General features: G+C 37.6%; 1 protein-coding gene across 1 annotated transcript; it reads right to left on the reverse strand.

The window, feature by feature from the left end:
- Nucleotides 1–18,820: 18,820 nt before the first annotated feature.
- On the reverse strand, nucleotides 18,821–19,897 carry LOC141405836 (cilia- and flagella-associated protein 298). Its single transcript, XM_073990579.1, has one exon. It carries the CDS (start codon nucleotides 19,828–19,830, stop codon nucleotides 18,958–18,960), a length of 873 nt encoding a protein of 290 aa, XP_073846680.1. The 5' UTR covers nucleotides 19,831–19,897; the 3' UTR covers nucleotides 18,821–18,957.
- Between the last annotated feature and the right edge of the window lie 1,180 nt (nucleotides 19,898–21,077).

Below are 21,077 nucleotides of genomic sequence, written 5' to 3' on the forward strand. Positions count from 1 at the left end.
AGGTGAACTAAATGGTACTAAATTTGGTGTTGGGTGTAGGAACAAAGCTTGGATTATATAATTTGGACAAATAATACGAAATGGAAAAATATTTGTTACGAAGATCGCTCTGAACCTTGAGATAAAGTTCGGAGTTCGGTTGGAAAATGTGCATAAAATCTTCAAAAGTCTTCAAAATACCTCTTCTAATAAAAGTGGACTGAAGTAGACACTTTTAAAATTAGGCTTTTATATCCTCTGAGTATTCAAGGTCCAAATGTAAAGAAAATTGGACAGTATAGATTTGTTCTATTTTTAAATGTTATGATAAAGTGAGAAATACCTACTATAAAGTTAGGAGTTCGGTTGGAAAATGTGCATTAAATCTTCAAAAGTCTTCAAAATACCTCTTCTAATAAAAGTGGACTGAAGTAGACATTTTTAAAATTAAGCTTTTATATCCTCTGAGTATTCAAGGTCCAAATGTAAGGAAAAATGGACAGTATAGATTTGTTCTATTTTTAAATGTTAAATGTTGGTATTAAAAATAGGTTTTAATACAACAGAATCGTCAGTCTTCAAAACTTCCACATTAAATATTGTTCATATATATTTTATGCCCTTTCCGCATACGAAGTAGCGGGCATTTGCTAGTAATAAATATACAATGCACAAAACGACCATGAAAACGCGACAAAATCGATTAGTTGTCGATGAGAGCCGTACCTTAAATTTTCTGAGCGACTTGTTTGCAGAACATTTCGAATCTGAAAAACGTCATCTTGTGGCACTTTTTTAGTGGTTCTTAAAATAAAGGACGAAAAGGACATCGAAGGAAGCGAGTTAGAAGGTCGAAATGCTCTGCGAAAATAATCCTCATTCGGTTGACTGAAGACAAGTCATCTAATAAATAAGCTAAAGCAACAATTAACAAAGATATAACGATAATTTCAGATGCCTTACAGGGTCTTCAGCAGAAACTTAATCACGCCATAACTCGGAAGTTCGACTCACGGCGGATCTGTCCTTCGGGAAAGGAATTATCTCTGGCCCATATTTTCACCTCCATTTTGTGTCACAGTGTTATCGAACAATGTAAAAGACAAATTTAGAATATTTAAAGATATAAATACACACATTGTTTTATGAAACCTTATATTTGTAAAAATTATATTTGAATCCCAAATGTTTAAGCATCATGATCTGCGTATCTGCACCTACACGTAGAAAAACATGTGTTAGAAATATGTTTGGATCCCAACAAATATATTTTTTAGAACTGGTTGCAAGCAATAATATGTTTGGATTCAAAAATATTAGCAACATTTTGTAACATATCTCGATTTTATTTGTTGGGTACCAACATATTTTTTTATGTTAGAACATATTTTTTATGGATTTTTGTCAAATAGCAAAAAACAGGACTCTCGCGTTCTTTTTTGTGAAAAAGACAGACACTAATTTTTCTTCAGTTTCAGCTTCAGTTTTTTAGTAAACCACACAGAAAAAAAGCCATCCCGGAAATTTTGATTAACAGCTTTATCACCATATTTTTGTCGAATGGCGATAAAATATTGCGAATATAATGGGAAAATGTTTATCAAACATGAAAATGTTACTAGAAAGCGATCAATAAACGATTTCAAACAAATAATTTATTGAAATTTGTTTATGGTTATTAATAAATTTCTGTAGTTAAAACGGTTTTCAACGTTTGTCGCATGTTCTCGCTCTCAAGAGCGAGAGAAACAACTTTTTTAGGGCATAAAGAGAGCGCTACAACAATGTCCTGTGTTTTTTTGTTGAGATGTGAGTGTCGTTGCTATGTATATATCAAAGCATGGTGATGGAATGTTTGCGGCATGGAGGGATGGTGCGTTTGTGTGGCATTTGGCTTGTTTATTTATTTGTGCTCGGGTGAAGGCTTGTATGTATACAATAAGTTTGTTACAGTTTTTAGTTGCTCACTTTTATGGACCTAACAAACGAAGAGGGAAGAAAAAACGGTACGAGTTCTCATGTTTGGTGGTTAAGGAAGGCAGATAAAACTTTTTAACCATCAGTTTGGTTTTTTTGCTGTTTCTTTAAAGCAGTCGTTGTATGTGGATCGGTAGTGCAGAAATAAATCTGTGTTTGTGAGTTTTCTTAAAGTAAAAGTGATTTTCAAGTAAATTAAATGGCTAATAAATTTTATAGTTGAATTCACGAATATGAAACAGGATAATAAGAACATTTTGTCGGACAAAGAAGCAACCGCATGTGATATTGATAATAACATCAAAACATTTTATATATTTGAAATATGTATGGATGTACTATTTCTCACATTACAGATACCCATTTTCCGCTGATGATTTTCAATGTGGCAGAAGAATGTGTTTTATTTCACAACGAGAAGCGTTCAACGATGTTCCTGTATTTTATATTTAAAAGTGATTTATTTGTTTTCTTTTATTAAAATTGAAGTGTGGCACTAAATAATTATTTACTTCTGTTATTAATTATTCCATTCCGTTTTTCTTTCTTTCGCCTGTTATTTTGTATGTACCTATGCGGCGTCTGTTGTTGCTTTTGTACTTGGCATTTCAATTAAATAAATAACCACCACCATTTATAAATGTGTGTATGTATTTTTTGTGGCTTTTGGGTTTGTTTGTATTAAAAAAAAAAAAAACAACAACAAAATTATTGTAAATATGAATATTTTTTATCGATTGGAAAAAATGCCTTCAACAATTTTTTTTAATCAAGAAAACATTTTGTTTTTATCAAGCAAAATGTGGAATATTTTGATAAATATTTTTGTCAATATGTAAAATATTTTATCAGTTCAAAATAAAAAAATCGATAAATATTTTAATCAATATTACAATTTTATTTTATCAACCTGTATTTTTATTTTGTGATCAAATAATTTTATCGAATTTTGTCAGTATGACAATTTTTTATCGCCGGAAAATCGATAAATATTTGATTGATATTTGAATTTTTTATCAAATGGCTAAAATGTTTTCTGTGTACGACCACGTTTTGGATTGTTTACTGTGGCTTGATTGAGACATCTTCTGGCGATTTCAGCTATTTTTCGGGTTCATACGCATAGTTCCATAATTCGTCACCTGAATACATCTAATAAACGTATTTCGAAGCACCGCAATCGAAAAATTTATTGCACCGTTCAACACGGGATCCAATGAGAAAAACCCATTTTTTGCCGCCAAGTGTTTATGCAATATCAAATGTTAGTTGTTGGAATAAATGCCCAAGTATGCCTTTATCTCACGGAATATAACATGGCGATCTTGCATTATCTGTTCACACACGGCTTAATTTTTTCTAGCACAACAGCCGTTTTTAGACGACCCTCACAAACTTCGTTTTTTGGGGAGTGTCGGTCACGATTTAATTCATTAAACCAGTGCTATAAGATGGTCCTTTATAGACATACAAACATTTAATTTGATCGATGAGCTCTTGCCGTGATTATCCACGTCGAAAGTTGTGAAATATTATCGGACGAAAACGTTCACAAGTAAATTCCATTTTTTTGCAAAGTGATTTTTTCAAGTCACTGTAAATATTCCAACATATAGTTGTATGCCAAACTGTTCTGAGTTCGCTTAGGCTAAAAACTGTGAAACTTTGCAAAAAATGTCAAATGAAGCCTGGCGACACTGCATGTGGCCTAGGCCAGGAATTTTTCTAGTGGCCCTCGTATCTCTTATAGCTTCCGAGAAATAGTTATCTAGAATAGCTTATGGGACACATTTCCTGAATCGAGTCATCTGAGTAAGTAGTAGTCATTTGTGCGTAAAGCAAACGACACAAGTGCCTTCTCTTAACACTTCCTGTAGGGCGATAACAGCAACCCTTTTCTTTCAGCCTTTAGTGTGTCTCATGGCTCATATAATATACCAAATAGCAGATAAACAATTACATCAGAATGACCTCCAAGTATTATAGGATACCACATGCATCACGATTTTATTATTACACAACATCCAAAAGTGAGAAATATTCATAAAAATTGACTTCCTTTGTATTTTTTATTAAATTTCTTATGCAATAATAATGTCACTGACATCGTTAATTACACACCTTTGAAGGAGTACTATTTGTGGTACATTTTGTTACTTTTTTAATAAATTTTGTATCAATCAATGTCATAGACATCATAACATTTGTACAGCTTTATAAACCTTTGTAGGCAACTCTCATTGAAAATGTTATTCGATAATGGACATATTAATCATCTGTGTGAACTGACCGAAAGGCTCAACGAAAAAACAATACTTATTGAATCTATTTACAATTAGACAGTAATTTCATGCGTTTTTTGGGGGTGATTGACTGGCACCTCTTCAACATAACGCTTTTGATACTTCACAAATCTCCGACAATTATTTAATTTATTTTGAAGATTACTTTTATTATTTTTTTTTTGTTACCACAAATATTTTTGTTTGATATGCCTGCCAATATCGGACTGAAGAAAGATGAAATTAATTGGCAGTTAAGCCAATGTAATTTGTTTCTTTTTTGTTTTTGGTTTTTTTGCTAAATGGAATCTTAAGTGGCAAAAATCCACAAAATATGAAACCTAGACACGTTAAGAAATGCATGTGGTTGAAATAGTTGAACAAATACTCACATGAGATTTTTGGGCATTCAAAGCTTTTATTTTTACATTACATGTTGTTTTTGTAATGGGTTCAAAATGTTAAAAGCCTCAAAAAATTGGGCACAAAACACAAATACGCACACAAAAGAAATTAAAACAAATCTGAAATTTCATTATTTTCTATTTCGGAGTTTTGTCAGCTTTTTTTCTGTTTTACGATGCTTGAATGGCATTCTGCTCAAAAATAATGTTATGACAGTTGGTATTTTGGGTGAATGATGAGGGGGAAGAGGGAGACAACTGAGCTGAAGTTATGAAGCAACTTCCATCATAGATTACACAGATGGTCGGTCGGTCGGTTGGTTAGTTGGCTCATTCATTCAATCTTCCAATCTCCCTCTCATAGTGATGTAAATGCATTTTCTATGTTTTGACTGTGGTTTTTGTTGTTGCAGGCGTTGCCTGGCGTTATGTTAGGCTTGTGTTTGGTTGGGTTTGTTGTAGGTTGGAGGTGTTGCGGTAGGTATACAACAATTAGGGGCAAATTACCTTTAATTGTTATTAAATTATCACAATTATTACTTCATTTAAGCATATTACATAATTTTAAATGCACGATGACTGATTTTGCCGACACCACGTGCATAAATATTTATTACATACTCTCCTGGTCTGATATGTGCGTTTATGTTTATGTGGGGAATAGCGATGTTTCGGGGGATATTTAATGGATTTATCTGATAGATACTGTATCAAATTGATTTGTACTTCATGTTTTTAATTGAATTTTAAATTCCATAAAATTTAGCAATGGGTGGAGTAATCAAGCAATAAATTGATTACAGCTGAAATAATTGCATCCACAATGTTTCATTTCAAATATCAGAAGTTTTTAACCAAACAGTGCAACTTTCTGATAAATAGTGTAACTCTCTGATATGTGCATCTCCTTCAGTTTTCAAGTGAACTAGATTTTTACCTAAAAAAAAAAAAAAAAAACAGCAAACATTTAGGAGCTTTCTAAGCCAAATACGCCACTATAAAACAAGTATGAAAGTTTCAGTCAGCTGTGCCGACAGAGATATACCCTCATCCTTGGACCTAAGTTTATAGGTTTTGTTTTTGAATTCGGTTCGGTTCGGTTGTTGATGTTCTGGGACGCGATGGGTTCGGGTATTAGTATAGTATTATGATCCAATTGCTGCGGGCCCGGTGGAACTGTTGACCCGAAGGCCTTGTAGAACTGCTGAAGTGGTCTGATGAAGTCAATATTCGGACATAATCCGAATCTAAGAAATAATACGATGTACAAGGTTTAGACCAAATCTGTTCCTCCTTCGAGGGTTATCTTACCTACTATCCCGTTTAGCTGGTGCCGACAAGCTTTTTGGAGCTTTTGGGTCATTATCCCAGGAAATATGGTTTTGCCCCGAAAAAATTGTGCCGTCGTAATAGGACTAGCAAGAAATAATAATAATATAATAATTGTTACACAAACATCACAGGCGGGACAAGGGAGACTTCTCTCATATCAATGAGTGCACCCTGATTCATATTAGCTCAATGCTATGGGATCCTGTAGTTTATCGCCAAGTCCACTTGTAGAGAAGTTTTACATGGCTGAAATACTCAGGAAATGTCGCCAACATTACTGAGGGGTATTTTGCCACCGTTAAAAATTTTATGTTGGCTAGCCGCGGAATCGGACCCACGATTGCAAAATAGTTCAAAACGATCTGCGACGAGCTGTTAAACTGCACCTTTTCCAAATTTTGTGTGGGAGGACCCAAAGGAGTATACTCCCATTATCGTGCGCACCCTTTTAAACAAAATGTTTGAACTTTTGCGAGGGATGCATCGGAAAGAGTGAACTAATTTTGAACAAAATATTACGATACCCAACATTTTCACTAAATCTGTTGGTCCGTTCGGTAGTTATCGTGCGCACCAGCCAGCCTAGCAGACAGACGGACATGGCTAAAACAACTCCAAATTGTCTAGAATTTATTTCGTCCAAAAATACTTGGGGTCTAAAACCAATATTATATTATAAGTCACTCTCTAACCCTGGAAAGAAATAGAAATTTAGTGGTTGGCTGGTTGAGCTGGGAGTTGAGTGTCTCACGAAAGTTCTCAACTTGTTACTAACCACCCACATCGTACCCGAAGTCTGGAAAATAGACAAGGTGGTCCTTCTATTGAAGCCAGGCAATGATGCCAGAAAAGGTAAATCGTACAGACCGATTTCGCAGTTGTCGCCCGTACCAATGTCTCTTGAAGCAGAAAAAGAAATAGCTATCCAGCTGCCGATCATCAGCATAGGTTCAGTAGGCGACACACATATGTATGTAGCTCTAGCCTTCTCCACATATATAAGTGGAAGAATCAACCAGAACCAGCTGTGCAACGAGACAGTAGCTGTGTTCCTTTACTTACCTGAGGTTACCATTTTTACCATTTGTTACCATTTTTACCACTTGTTACCATTTTTAACCTGCAAAGCGTTCCTTAACCCCAAAAAGTGGTAAAACTGGCAACAATTTTTAAGAGAGTTTGATAGAGAGAGCGCATATGCTTTTCTCTTCTACCACAGGCTCCAGACAAATTTCTGCAGGTAAAAAATGGTAGAACTAATTTTTTGACTTTTGTTTGATGATTATTTTACAATGAAGAAAAAAATGGACGAAAAACAGAAGAAAAAGTGGAACGCGGACAAAACTAAATTAAAAACTGTGAAATAAAAGACGAAAACTGATTTTTTATGTTTCTTTTTGACATTGCTACCAGATCTACCATTTTTCCGTTCCTTTACTTTTCTGGTAAAAATGTTTATGAGAGAGCAATTTTGACACTTTTCTCTTTTACCACTTTTACCATTAAAAAAGTAAAGGAACAAAGTTAATGGCGCAGTTTGATGACATCGAACAGACAACACTCAGCTCAAGTTTGAACGTCGATCTGAGAACAGAAACAAAAGGCCAGTTGTTTCTGTTCTCAGGGTGGCGTTCTGACCGTTTTATACCATACGTCATGAGAAGGCGAAGATTCTTTCAGTACGGCAACACTGTGGCATGCTCGAATCGTAGTACTTGCTCGGTTGTTACCGCGAGGGTTTTAACAAAATCACACAATAGTGAATAAGACTCGCCCAACCAGGCATGTCAGGAGGATGTTCATGGTCTAGAATGAGATAGGTCCAACTATGTTAAAGAGAACCTATAGATCAGCATCACGTTAATATAGCCTTCACCCAGATGCAGTCGCAGGTGCTATGAATACGGTATGTGAATACGGTCCTCTCCCAGATATCTCAGTTGAAAAACGTCGGCTGCCACAACAAACCAGAATAGTTTGGTTCAACTATGGGCAGACGTCTAAATTCCTGTAGGGCAATGATCGAGGATACCGTTCAAAACATGCATGCGGTACACATTCAATCCTTTCCATTGGCCTTTTAACTAACTGCAGAAGCTTTGTGCTTGAAACCCATCAAAGAAGCTTCATATATTCCCAGACCTGAAGATAGAGCCGCAGCCGCTCTAAGCAGGAAAACAAACAATCAACAACAAGTAGGAACGGCGTTAAGTTCGGACGGGCCGAACTTGTTATACCCTCCACCACAAGTTGTATTGAAGTAAAATGGAATAATTAGTTTCCTTTCGTGTATAAAGAAGACTTTATAGTAAATTTCAGCAATTTCGGTAAAACAATGTGAGGCACCATTCTATAAGGGCTATTTCAAAACGTCGATCTATACCGACAAATTTCTAACGGAAAGTTTTTAGGGGCGAAGATGACTAAATACCAAATTTCCTATATTTCGGTAAGAGAATGTGGCTAAAACTTAAAAAATACCGAAAATCAAGAAGTAAGCTTCTATGGGGATGTAGGAAGACGTGGACCTATACTGATAATACTCTTCTGGAATATTTTATAACTCTTGGAAGACGAAATAATGAATTTCAGCCATTTCGGTTGGATATTGACGTCACAATCTTCAGTATTACGAAAATTTGGAGGTACCGTTCTATGGGGGCTATATCGAAACGTGGACCTATACCGACGAATTTTAGTCAGAAATGGGGAAATATGAAAGCGTGGACCTGTACAGACATAATTCTGGCGAACAGTTTTATATCACATTGAAGACTAAATACCAAATTTCAGCCATTTTGGTGGAATATTGAAGACACAGCCTTCAAAATACGAAAAATCGGGAGGTACCTTTCCATGGGGGCTATATGAAGGGGTGGACCAATACCGACAAATTTAAAGGGGAAATCTATGGGGCCTATATGAAGGAATGGACCGATACCGACAAAATTCTGGGGGAAAGTTTTATACCCCTAAAGAAGACTACGTACTAAATTTCAGCTATTTTGGTAGGATAATGAAGCTAAAACCTTCAAAATACCGTAAATCGGGAGGTACCGTTCTATGAAGCTGTGGACCGATACCAACTAAATCCTGGGGGAAAGTTGTATACCCCTAAAGAAGACTACGTACTAAATATCAGCCATTTTGGTAGGATAATGAAACTAAATCCTTTAAAATACCGAAAATCGGGGGGTACCGTTCTATGGGGGCTATATCAAAACGTGGACCAATATATCCCATTTTCAATACCAACCATCCTGCAAGTAATAAAAACTTCTTTACCAAATTTTGACGCTCTATCTTTAAAATTGCGAGCTGTATCTTGATTTCAACAGACAGACAGACGGACGGACGGACATAGTCAAATCGACATAGAATTTTATGCTGATCAATAATATATATACTTTATAGGGTCTCCGACGAATATTTCGATGTGTTACAAACGGAATGACAAATTTAATTATACCCTCCATATGGTGGAGGGTATAAACAAAAGGAAATGCATTCATTCTTTCATTAATTATACCCCTCCGCCATAATATGGAGGGTATAATTAACTTTTTCTTTCCGTTTGTAACACATCGAAATATACGTCGCACAGTGGTTCAGGAATTGATTTTCCTGGCCAAAACACAATTTTTTTTGTCACCGATTGTTATTTTCTATATGGGATTCGTTAGTAAACTTATTGAAACTAAGGAAAACAAAAAATTAGATCAAAATATCAGAAGGTGTGGGTGTGGCGTGCTCCTGAAGACGAAAAATGTTTCCCAATTTTAGAAAATACGTAATTTTTGCACATTTCTGGAGAAAAAACATCTATTTCTCAGAAACTATAACAGATATTGTGTTCATTGTTCTTTGTTAGGTAGGTATGTTGCCTTTAAGAGTCGTTTTAATAAATTACACTAGCGTTTACACGAAGTGAGCTATTTTATTTTTCCTCAGGTAGTAAATTTTAGTGAAATCACAAGTTTAGTGGACTAGAACTTTTAGGGAACAGCTTGGAACAAAGTTCCGTTTTCACATAATGATGCCCGTGAGTGTCCTTTAAGGTCATGTATACTTTTGTATACTTTTTAAATTTTTTGAAATTGCATTGGTAAAAATGTTTTTTTCACACAAATTAACGTTTTTTAAATATGAGTTCTTATAAGAGTTTTATAAAAATCAAAGGAGTAAGATTTTTCTAATTTGGAAGAAAAAAACAATTTTGAAAAATTTTGGAAAAAAATTTAAAATTGTTTTTGTTTTCCTAAAAAATTATTATTTTTTTTTTACTTACTATTTGTTGTAGTCAAGCTTAATCTCATATTTGTTGTTTTCAAATTTAAAAAAAAACAACAAGTTTAAAGTGGGGTGTAGTTAAAATTGATTACTTTTGGGGATGGCAGAGAATACTAGTTTCGTCCAACGCCACTTGGACTCATCAGTTCTCTTAGTTCTTTGTATTGAAACAAAGAACCCTTCCCCAATTTTATGACGACTCGAGCTCAAGAATAAGTGTGACTGATGAATTCGTTTCAATGCGAATTCAACCAAAAACACCTAAAAACTCTCGTAGCCGCATATGTAAACCAAATTAACTACTCCCACTGTCATGTGTCTCCACATTGCAGAGAATGCACATAACTATTTTGATAGTTTTTTTTTTTAATTTTTTGTATTTTATGGTTTGTTTATTGGAGTTTGACCTTTTTTAAATAGTTAAAACATATGAAAAACTCAAAAGCGCTCGACCGAATTTGGTGGCTTTTGATGTGTCGGAATGATGAAAGTGTTATTTGTCGAATGAAATGAAAATACATACATATAGCTATCCGATCAAAAGTTACAGAGCTTTGACCAGGAAAAAAACGATTCCGAAAGTAGATATATTCTTGATCAGCATAAAACTCTATGTCGATATAACAATGTCCGTTTGTTGAAAGCAAGATGCAGCTTACAATATTTAAAACAGAGCTTTATAGTTAGGTACAGAAATTTCCATTACTCCCAAATTGTTTGGTATTGAAAATGGACTATATCGGTCCACGTTTTGTTATTATTTATTTTCGGCATTGTCAAGGTTTTAGCCTCAATTTCACCCTGAAAAAGCAAAATTTTGTATTTAATGGTACCTGGAGCTACAAAAATTTTCTCTAGAATTTTGTCGTTACATGTCTACATTTTGATATTGCCCCCATAGAACGGTACCGCCCAATTTCGGCATTTTGAAAGTTTTAGTCTCATTATCACACTGAAACGGCTGAAATTTGATATTTAGTCTTCCTCGGGGCTACAAATCTTTCTCCCAGACATTTGTCAGTGCAGGAACAGTGTCGCCTGGTTTTTGGTATTTTCAGGGATTGAAAGGTAGCCGATACCACCCGATGTGAGTCGTTGAATGGATTTTCTATTGAAGTGTCTGTAACAAGGTATTTCGGATTCCAGTGGGTAGAAAACATCGATGCCTCATTGGTATTAAACACTATTTTTTCAAAAAATCCGTTGACCTTTTTACTTTAACTGCACATTTTTCTTACTATAATAATATAAATATACATATATATTTTGGTATACAAAACCTTCCACTTGTTCTTCTAGTAAGGGTTCAAAAACCTCAGATAGCTTTGTACTTAAATTCACGTTAGCACGTTCAACATATTAGACACAATTATGAAAATTATGAATGACAAAAGTGCGACGACGTGTGCTTTGTTTGGTGCCAGTAATTGCCTAAAATATTGTTTGTCTATTTAACATAAATATACATACATATCTACGTACATTTAAACTTGAACTTGTCATCATCATCTCACGACTGAAATGACATATAATTTGTCAATTATAATTGTGTTGTTGTCTTTCCTATTTATTTAAGCTGTGTAGTTAGGGAAAATAATTGTCGCTGAACTCTGTCAAGTACAATGTGAATAGGTGACAAAACATAATGAGAAATTGTTTAGAAGGTGTTTTGGGAGCAAATAATTAAATTATGTAGGCCGTTTAATATTTTTGAATTTAAATATACCGTTATTTGTGATGTTAACGTACTTGTTTTTGCAGTTTCAGACACCAGAAGTAACACAAAAAATATTGCAAAAAACTTAAAAAAAAGGTCGATTTGTATGGAAGGAAAAAAGTGATAATGGGCGCCTGGAGTTTCTGATTCTTGGGATTGTACTGAGCAAAAAAGTCCACTAGACCATATGTCTACGGAGAAAATCGAGCCCCCGGATTTTGACTTGAAATTTTTTCAAGGATATTTTGGCCAAACCATATCTCAGAAACTTGACCTATCCTGAAAATTTCCTTTTGCGTTCGTAGTACACTCACCAAGGGCTTTCATCTCCAAAAGGAAATTTCCACCCACTGACTTTGAGTCAAATTTTGTAGCACACTGTAATTTATCGATATTTTCCGAAATATGTGCACATTCTCGGGGCCATAACTGCCTGAAGGAGCGTTCCAATGGTTTTGCTGTATACTAGAGAGTTCTTAATTATTGTCTTGGTTACAATTTTTGTCTTTGTGTTGGATCGAAAATCTCAGTGGTTTGGCTGTTACATATATGCCAAAATATCCAAAAAACCTTGAAAAAAAACTTCAAGTCAAAATCCGGGGGCTCGATTTTCACCGTAGACATATGGTCTAGTGGACTTTTTTGCTCAGTACAATCCCAATAATCAGAAAATCCAGGCGCCCGTGGTGGTGCTCAAATCGCCCCACCCTAATATGTATACAAGATGACCAGGGGCTCAATTCTGTTTCTATGAAAATGTGAAATGAAAACTTTTATAAAAGAGAAAAATGTCAAATGAAAAAAAAAATTATAAAGGAAATACTTTTCATTCCAAATTTTCATAGAACAGAATCCAGGGGCAGGTCCCCAATACTTGTTCCATAAATTTGTGAAGTGGTGGATTCCTAGGATGGATGGATGGATGATCGATGTTCCGAAATCGAAAGTTTATTCTTATAAAACTGTATACATATATTCAGGCTTAAGGTTCCGTAAGATACTTTCGGAGAACCCTAAACCTTTTGAAAGTATCTATGGCTATGGCTCTATCCCCATGTCAATGAATGTGATTGCTGCAATAGGTCGTAACCATAATTTAGACGACTACACCATCTTGTATTGCAATTTGACTTTCATTAGCTGCTATAGATGTAATCCGATTATCGCATTCTCAAGGTAGTTGTTTATGGCATCAGCGACTGCATCTGCGTGAATGCTATCCAAACCTGTTTGATAGGCTAACTGATCTAATAGTTCGCTCTTGGACCTCTCTCTCTCTAGATCATAAAGATCCCTCCTGACATGTCTGAGTGGGTAGTCAAATTCACCATAGAGTGATTGGGATGACTTTCACGGCAACACCCGAGCAAGTACTGAAACGAGAGCATTTTATTGTGTTGCCGTACTGGAAGAAAACGTCGACTCTTCATGCAAATGGTCCACTGATGATATGAGGAGGTACTCTGTTGCAGTTTTTAGGTCGGCGTTCCGACAGGTTTGAATACTGTTCCATCGCGTTCACTTATATTTGCGAACCTCATAGCGTACCACAGACCACCCTATCGCGTTATATGTAGTCAACAACGTTTCTTTGTCTGCACGCCAAATGCTGCCGGCTAGGGACATAGGATCTTGTCCTTACATGATATAGCTGTGGCTTGCCCTATTCACCCCTAGAATCTTAGAATAGTTAGTGGTCAGAATTCTGCTACCATTCAACTGTGTCCATTCATCTCCGCAGTCCATGTGATGAACAGAGTGTCCGTAGATTTAGGTTAGGTTAAAGGACGTGCAGCTGTCGTGTTGGACAGCCACTCCGCTCGGAGACCTTATGGTCCATTGTGTTCATCCTATAGAGTGGGTTGGAGAAAAGAAAAGAAATAAATTGCATAGAAGGTATCGAGGGAAGAAGTAAGAATAATTAAGTAATTAAGAATAATTAAGTAAGTGCTATGTATTGAAAGACAATTGAGAAATTATTTTAGAAAGGAGAGCGAGTGAGGAGGTTTTGCCATATTAAGGTGCTGCAATTCGTTAATTTTGAAGCCACTTCAGACCCTGGGCGAGAAAAAGCAGTGTTGTCGGCTCGGCTTGGCAGAATTGTTTGAATTCTCCTGGTCCTGAGCATTGGACAACGTCATAGTAAGTGCTCAATCGTCTCTGTCGCAATGCCCCGGGACCCAGCACAAGGTAACGATTGATCTTAGGGCCTTCAAAGCTTCAAAGCAAGGTATAAACCTCTGTACCGGGTAGAGGTATTGTTGTGTGGCCATCTTGATAAAGTGACTAGATGGCGTTTGTGGGAACTTCCCGTTGATCATTATGACCACGTCATCAGCATAAGCTACTGTTTTTATACGTAGTTGGTCAAATTCCTTAAGTATTTCGTTAATCACCAGGAGCCACAGCAGTGGAGATAGTACGCCACCTTGTGGTGTGCCCCTGGTGACAGACTTCCGAATGGAGGTCTCACCGATATTTGAATTGATTATCCTGCCGATAAGCATTCCATCGATAAAATTGATCAGTGTGGTGGAAACATCTAAGTTCAAGAATGAATTGTGGATGGATTCGAGTTTGACGTTATTAAAGGCGCCTTCTATGTCAAGAAACGCTGCTAACGTATAATTTGAGCCAGTCTCCATCGATCTGCCTTTGATGTAGGCGTGTTGGGCAGGACCTATAACACTGTTTTCTAGCTTGGACCTTATTTCTAGATCAAGCAATCTTTCTAAGGTTTTCAATAGAAAGGAATATAGTCTTTAGGAAGTGTGTGACTTGACTTCCCCGCTTTGGGGATGTATGTCACCGTGACCTCCCGAGCCGCGACTTGGCGAGCTTCTCCACGTCTTTGGCCGGTGGGTCAGGGCTCTCGAATGGCATGTAAATGGACGAGAATATTGTGGCTCTATGGGAGCTGCATTCCATCCTTACCACAGTAATATCACCTCCGCTGAAGTTAGAGAGAAATATTAGTTTAAGACTCTTCTTAGCAACTACACAGGTTCTTACCTTGTCCCCGTTGGGTGTGGCGAAGGTGGTGTAGTCGATATCGCTTAACCCAGCAACCTTATTTTTGTATAAATAGGGCTCCTGGATTAAGACGGTTTTCTTGAGGGCTAGAAGAAGTTCAGCAGTAGCCGCTTTGCAGTGATACAGATAAATCTGCATTATGCGAAGCGGCTGCTGCTTCCGTTCCTCCACTACTTTCGTCCCAGGCGGAATCTGATCCATCCTAGACCAAAATGAAGTTTGCCCTCTCGAGTCCATAGGTAATCTTGCCCCTGAGTGTCTATTGACACCCTGATGTCAACACCTCCATTTTCCGGATTGTGGCTGACCAGATTCCATGTGCTGGTCCGAAGATTGGGGTTTTGTCTGCTGAGTATAGTCAGTATGCGTGCGGGATCCACATGTGGAGGTGGTACCCATGCTGACAACACTCTTCTGAAAGGGATCTCTTTGGCACCAACGACTCCCAGTTGATACCCCTCCCAGAGTTCGCCAAGGCCCTCTATCGTGGAAGTGAGGAAATCTAGAGAATCCCTATTTTCACAACAGATGACCTTAACGCCTCTGTATGGAGCGGCGCTGCCAAATTGGGTATGCTTTGGAGGTTCCCCTTCGCCTGAGAACACGATGTCACGCAGACGAGTTTCGATAAGTAGCCATCGATCCTCTCTGATTATCCAATCAGGGTCAGATCTATCGATGACCGCTGCTCGCAACTCGTCCGGCACCGTCGGTCTGCTCGTTCTTTTCCACTGCTGTTGCTCTAAAGATGAGAACCGGAAGATTCCTTGTGGCCCAAGTTAGCTTGTGAGGCTGAACTGGCTGCGGCATCTTTCCTGTTCCCAGTCTTATCCCAACCGCCTAGGGAGGTATGGATTTTGGTTTTTTGACCTGGAGTGGGTCTCTTAGCACTGGGGAGTGGCTCCTCTATTGACCTATCTCTCTTCACCGCACTTTTTGGTGGAGATGGATTGGATTTGGTAGGTGCTCCCCCAGGTGCGGAGGCCGGTTTTCGGACGGACGTTCAAAATTTGGAGCTCTTATAATTCGTCCCCTTCGACTTGACTGCCTTCTCCTTTGAGGTTCGTCCTGTCTGTGTGGCGGGACATCCCTTTGAAGAGAGCTTTGCGGTCGAAGGAGGCGAATCATTTAATGGTTTTCGGATCATGTCAGCTTCGCTCCCGGTTTGGCCCTTGGGGGCTGTGTGACTCGATGTAGGTATTGACCTAACCTCTTCATTAGCGGTTAAGAGAGAAAGCTTACTGATATCAGGATTTCTCTTGGGTAAGTGAGGGTGAGATCTTTCGATCTTTCTCACTACCTTGAGATTAATCTAGATCAGCTTACATTCTCTCAGCGTTATAGATGAGGGTTCCCTGTCAATGTACTTCCTGATGAAGTGCATTGGTCTGTGGTACGCCCTCGTCTTTTTGGCCCATTGACTTGCCGAGCTGTCTGAGGTGGTGGGAGCTTTTCCGGCCGGTATTTTAGCCGGAGTTTCTTCTTCAACAGCAGCAAGTCCTTGTAAGCCAGCAACATCGGCTGCGGCGGATGGTTGGCTTGCTGGTGCATCGGTTGGTCCAGATTTCATACAGGTGGCTGCTTCCACAGAGGACGAGGCCGACTCATCGTTGACTACAGGCGCTGGAACGACTGTGGTGTTCATTTCGTCATCCGATGAGCCGTCCTCGGCCCCAGTAGAATAGCCACCCTGACTGAGACGCAGGGTCAACGTCTGCTCCAGTATCTCCAGGAGTTTCCGGCTTTGTTCAGCCAAACTGTCAGTGACAGCTCCTAGAGTGGGTACCTTATGTCCGTCCCCTCCCGACACTACCGTCCCGTCAACCGTTGGCTGGGTTGCCCTAGACTTGGGCATTGCAGTATTGTCGGATTTGTTTTAATTGTCTTTTATTTAAATTTTTATTCTTCATGCGTCATAGATTTAATGGGGGAAGTGAGGTCCACCATGGCATAGCCCTCCTGTACCATGGCAAGGACTTGACAACTAAGTCATTACTGCGTTGAGATGCCCAGGTATCAACGAGGCTCCGTTCTAATACAGTTGGTACCCTAACTGCAAACCTTAATACACCGATGGGCACGGGTTCGCCTGACACCCCGGCGTTAGGGGGTAGAAGACCGTTACTTGCATAACATTTGGTCGGTTACAGGGTGTTGAGTGTGGAAACTGTGACCTTAAGCCACCGCATCGCGCCAATATTTTTGTCCCTGGCGGGGGCCGTAGACTTAGTAGCGGATATTTACATATTTCTCGCGCAATTCGAGCAAATAGGTGTTCAGAATTTCACAAATGGCATCAGAGAAGGTATCCTACAATGATCCGCATACGTAACGTTCTCAATGCTGTCTGGAGCGGTTGGAATACAGGAAAGGTAGAGGTTAAATAGTTCAGAAGATACAACCCCACCATGGGGATCTTCCTGTTGCCTTCTTCTTATTCCGGAATTCAACGCATGACTGACGTCCACATATCCAACATTTCAAAGGTGACCAGAGGGTAGTCTGTTCGATATCCTTAAACAGCGTGGAGTGCTTGATAGTAGCAAAAGCACAGTTTGTTCTGGTGTAGTCATCGAATAATATGTGGGGAAATGGCGTGCATCGCTGTTGCATTGATGTGCTGCTTACGGAACCCATGCTGATGATCGGTATCTAGATAGTTTGTTCTGATGCTAGGGACATCTTTAGCTGACATCCTTGCCAGGCTTTAGTATCAGAAACACCCTGCTCATTTTCCAGACTTCAGCATTACCATGGAGATACCGTCAGGACCTAACGCTTTGGATGATTTAGGGTTCTTAATGGTATTTGCAACATCATCCATTGCAAATTGTGGTGGTTGCTCGCACCTAGGTAGGAAGATATCTAATGCGACGCAGTACTCTTCTCTTTGGATTAGTTATTACTTCTAGCGAGTGTCTACTACTATCGTATATATGTACATGTTGATACTAAACACTGTCGGAGATTATACAAGATACTTCCATGGGTAGGAAGGTAGATTTTCATTACCGACATTAGATGCTGTAGAACTAAGTCTCTCCACGGATGTTCAGTGTATTCCTTATTCATTCATAAACAAGACCACGTTTGAGCAGGTGACTGAAATCTACAACTTCTTGCTGATATGGAAAAGTACTCTGAACGTCTTTAAGTTTTAATGTCATTATAATTAAGTAACGATAAACACTTTGAAGTCCTGTTTACTGCCCTCCTCCAACTATATATACTATTACTCCAATCATCCACCATTTCTAACCTTTTTCTTCTTCTTACAGTATGAAAACAATGAGGCATTGATCTCCGAGTGAAGAGTCTGCAACAATTAAAGTCATGGGGCCTTTAATGTTAACCTAAACACCAGCTAGAGGAAGAGAGTTAATACCTTCATCCATAAGAACGCTAATAACTTGTGAAAATCCGGCAATAACATGAGGCTTCGCAACTTTTCAGAAATCCGGTTACGAGGAACAACTTTAATAGTGTGTGGTAAATAAATTTTCCGAAGATAAAACATCGATTCTGATTTATTCCTTGTTGCAGATACAGTTCTTACCCGATTTTATAAAGCGACAATTAAACAAGTTCTTTGAATACGAACTTCGTTTACGCTCAAGGGGAATCCGAAAACTTCTAAGAATAGATCATGTGGGGGAGTACACATCGGGTTGCAGGAAGTTTTGTAGTCTACCCTAAGTTCGTCTTCAAAAAATTTCCGCAATAGCCACCAAATGTAGGTCAGTGCCAAATTCTTATCTATAAAAAGGGAATACAATGGAAAAACAAAATTTTGGCGTGGAGCTTCATTTAAAATCCAAAGCTCCCAATTTATTTTAATAATTTTTTTGTTCTGTTTTATTATATAAATACATAATTACATTTTTTATTTATTTCCAAAAGTACAACATCTGAGTGAACTGTTAAATTCCCTTTTCGTCTCCCTTTAGCCAACACGAAAACGTACATTCTCCAAACCATGAACTTGTCGCTTCAAATGGCCACCATCTGCCCAATTGGAATTCAAATAATGATCATCTTCATCCAATTCCAACTTTTTCAATTCCTCTTGACGGCGATAGGCATCGGCCATCATACGTTTACGCAATTCATCGGTTATGACAGGTTCACGTGATGGTGGTCCTTCACCGTGGCGATTTAATTTCACCACAACTTTGGTTTTATCATGACGTCCCAGAAAATCGGAAAGCTTTTTATCATTCAATATTAAACGTCCAGCAAACCACAACTGTGCCTTTGATGGTTCTATAACTTCTTTCGATGCCTGGGTACCAGTCAAATCTTCAGTATTATTAAATTCCATACGAATTGTATCGTGGGGTGGTAGCTGCATGGGATAAACAATGGTTACTGCACCTTTGAGTAGATTTATGGCTACCGATATTGTCTTAAGGGTAAGGGGTGTTTTGGCGCCAACCAATTTCTTGCTTATCATAGCACGTGCATCGCTGATAGATTTTCTAAGAACTTCTTGCATTTTCTCTTTAGGTTGTTGACCATTTCTACGTCCAATGGGGTCTTTGTTAAAGACAAAGCCGCCGGAGGGTATGCATTTCTCGGCCCATACATCTTTCAATTTTAATTCTTCAACTTGTTCATCGGTAAGACCCATAATCTCTGGAGGTAGCAGAGTCCCATGTGAAGCCAACTCCTCCATTTCCATACAAATTCTTTCAATTTTCAGGCGTCCATTGTATATGGCTGTTATGTCGCGTATAACTGAATTGGTATCTTCATTAACACTTGTCTCGTAGAGAAAGAGATCCTCATCGCCACGCTTCACATGTAAAATTACCATTTTTGGAAGTAGATTCTTTAAATTTTATCGAAAGTTTTTTTATTGCAGGTTCACAAACTTTTTGAAACTGACTAAAATTTGAAATCACAAACTTCAAATTGAAAACATCAAAATATAAACAAATGTTTTGGGTTGCCAAGGTAGCCCAGCGTTGCCAAGGAAATAACTCCAAGGGTGTTATTTTATAAGGAAACGTTTGGTAAAGTCTGGAAATTAATGGAAGTGAGTTTTAAGAGCTTCTTCTTAGAGAAGATTTTAATGTGAATTTTGTGATGATATTTTTTTTCTATGAGACAAAATCTTTTAATAGATTGGATGCATTTTTTTTAAAAGTCCACTCTTAAAGGTAGCTCAGAACAGATACAATTCGTTTTTTTAAATCCACTCTTAAAAGCAGCTCGGAACAGATAAAATTATTTTTTTTTAAATCCTCGTATAAAGGCATTTCAGAAAAGTTGAACATTTCTTTTAAAAATCCACGCCTAAAGGCATCTCAGAAAAGTTAAAAAATTCTTTTAAAAATCCGGGCCTAAAAGCATCTCAAAAAAGATGAAAAATTCTTTTAAAAATCCAGGCCTAAAGGCATCTCAGAAAAGAAGAACAATTTTCAAAAAATCTACGCCTAAAGGCGTTTCGGAAAAAGATGAAAAATTCTTCTAAAAATCCACGCCTAAAGGCATCTCAGAAAAGATGAAAAATTCTTTTAAAAATCCATGCCTAAAGGCTTCTCACAAAATATGAAAAATTCTTTTAAAAATTGAAGCCTAAAGGCATCTCAGAAAATATGAAAAATTCTTTTAGAAATCGAAGCCTAATGGTATCTCAGAAAAGATGAAAAATTCTTTTGAAAATCTACACATCAGAAAACTTGAAAATTCTTTTAAAAATCCACTATTAAAGGCATTTCAGAAAAGATGAAAAATTCTTTTAAATCGAGGCCTATAGGCATCCTAGAAAAGATGACAAATTCTTTTAAAAATCCACGCCTAAAGGCATCTCAGAAAAGATGAAAAATTCTTCTAAAAATCCAAGCCTAAATAAAGGCATTTCAGAAAAGATGAAAAATTCTTTTAAAAATCCACGCCTAAAGGCATCTCAGAAAAGATGAAAAATTCTTCTAAAAATCCAAGCCTAAATAAAGGCATTTCAGAAAAGATGAAAAATTTATTTAAAAATCCACGCCTAAAGGCATCTCAGAAAAGATGAACAAATCTTTTAAAAATCCACGTTTAAAAGCATCTTGGGGT

The sequence above is a fragment of the Musca autumnalis genome, unplaced genomic scaffold (assembly GCF_047663935.1).
Source record: "Musca autumnalis isolate F117 unplaced genomic scaffold, ASM4766393v1 scaffold_5, whole genome shotgun sequence".
Lineage (NCBI taxonomy): Eukaryota > Metazoa > Arthropoda > Insecta > Diptera > Muscidae > Musca > Musca autumnalis.

What these genes read in the sequence shown, in the direction of transcription:
- LOC141405836 (XM_073990579.1), bottom strand. Translation starts at nt 19,830, where the DNA reads ATGGTAATTTTACATGTGAAGCGTGGCGATGAGGATCTCTTTCTCTAC.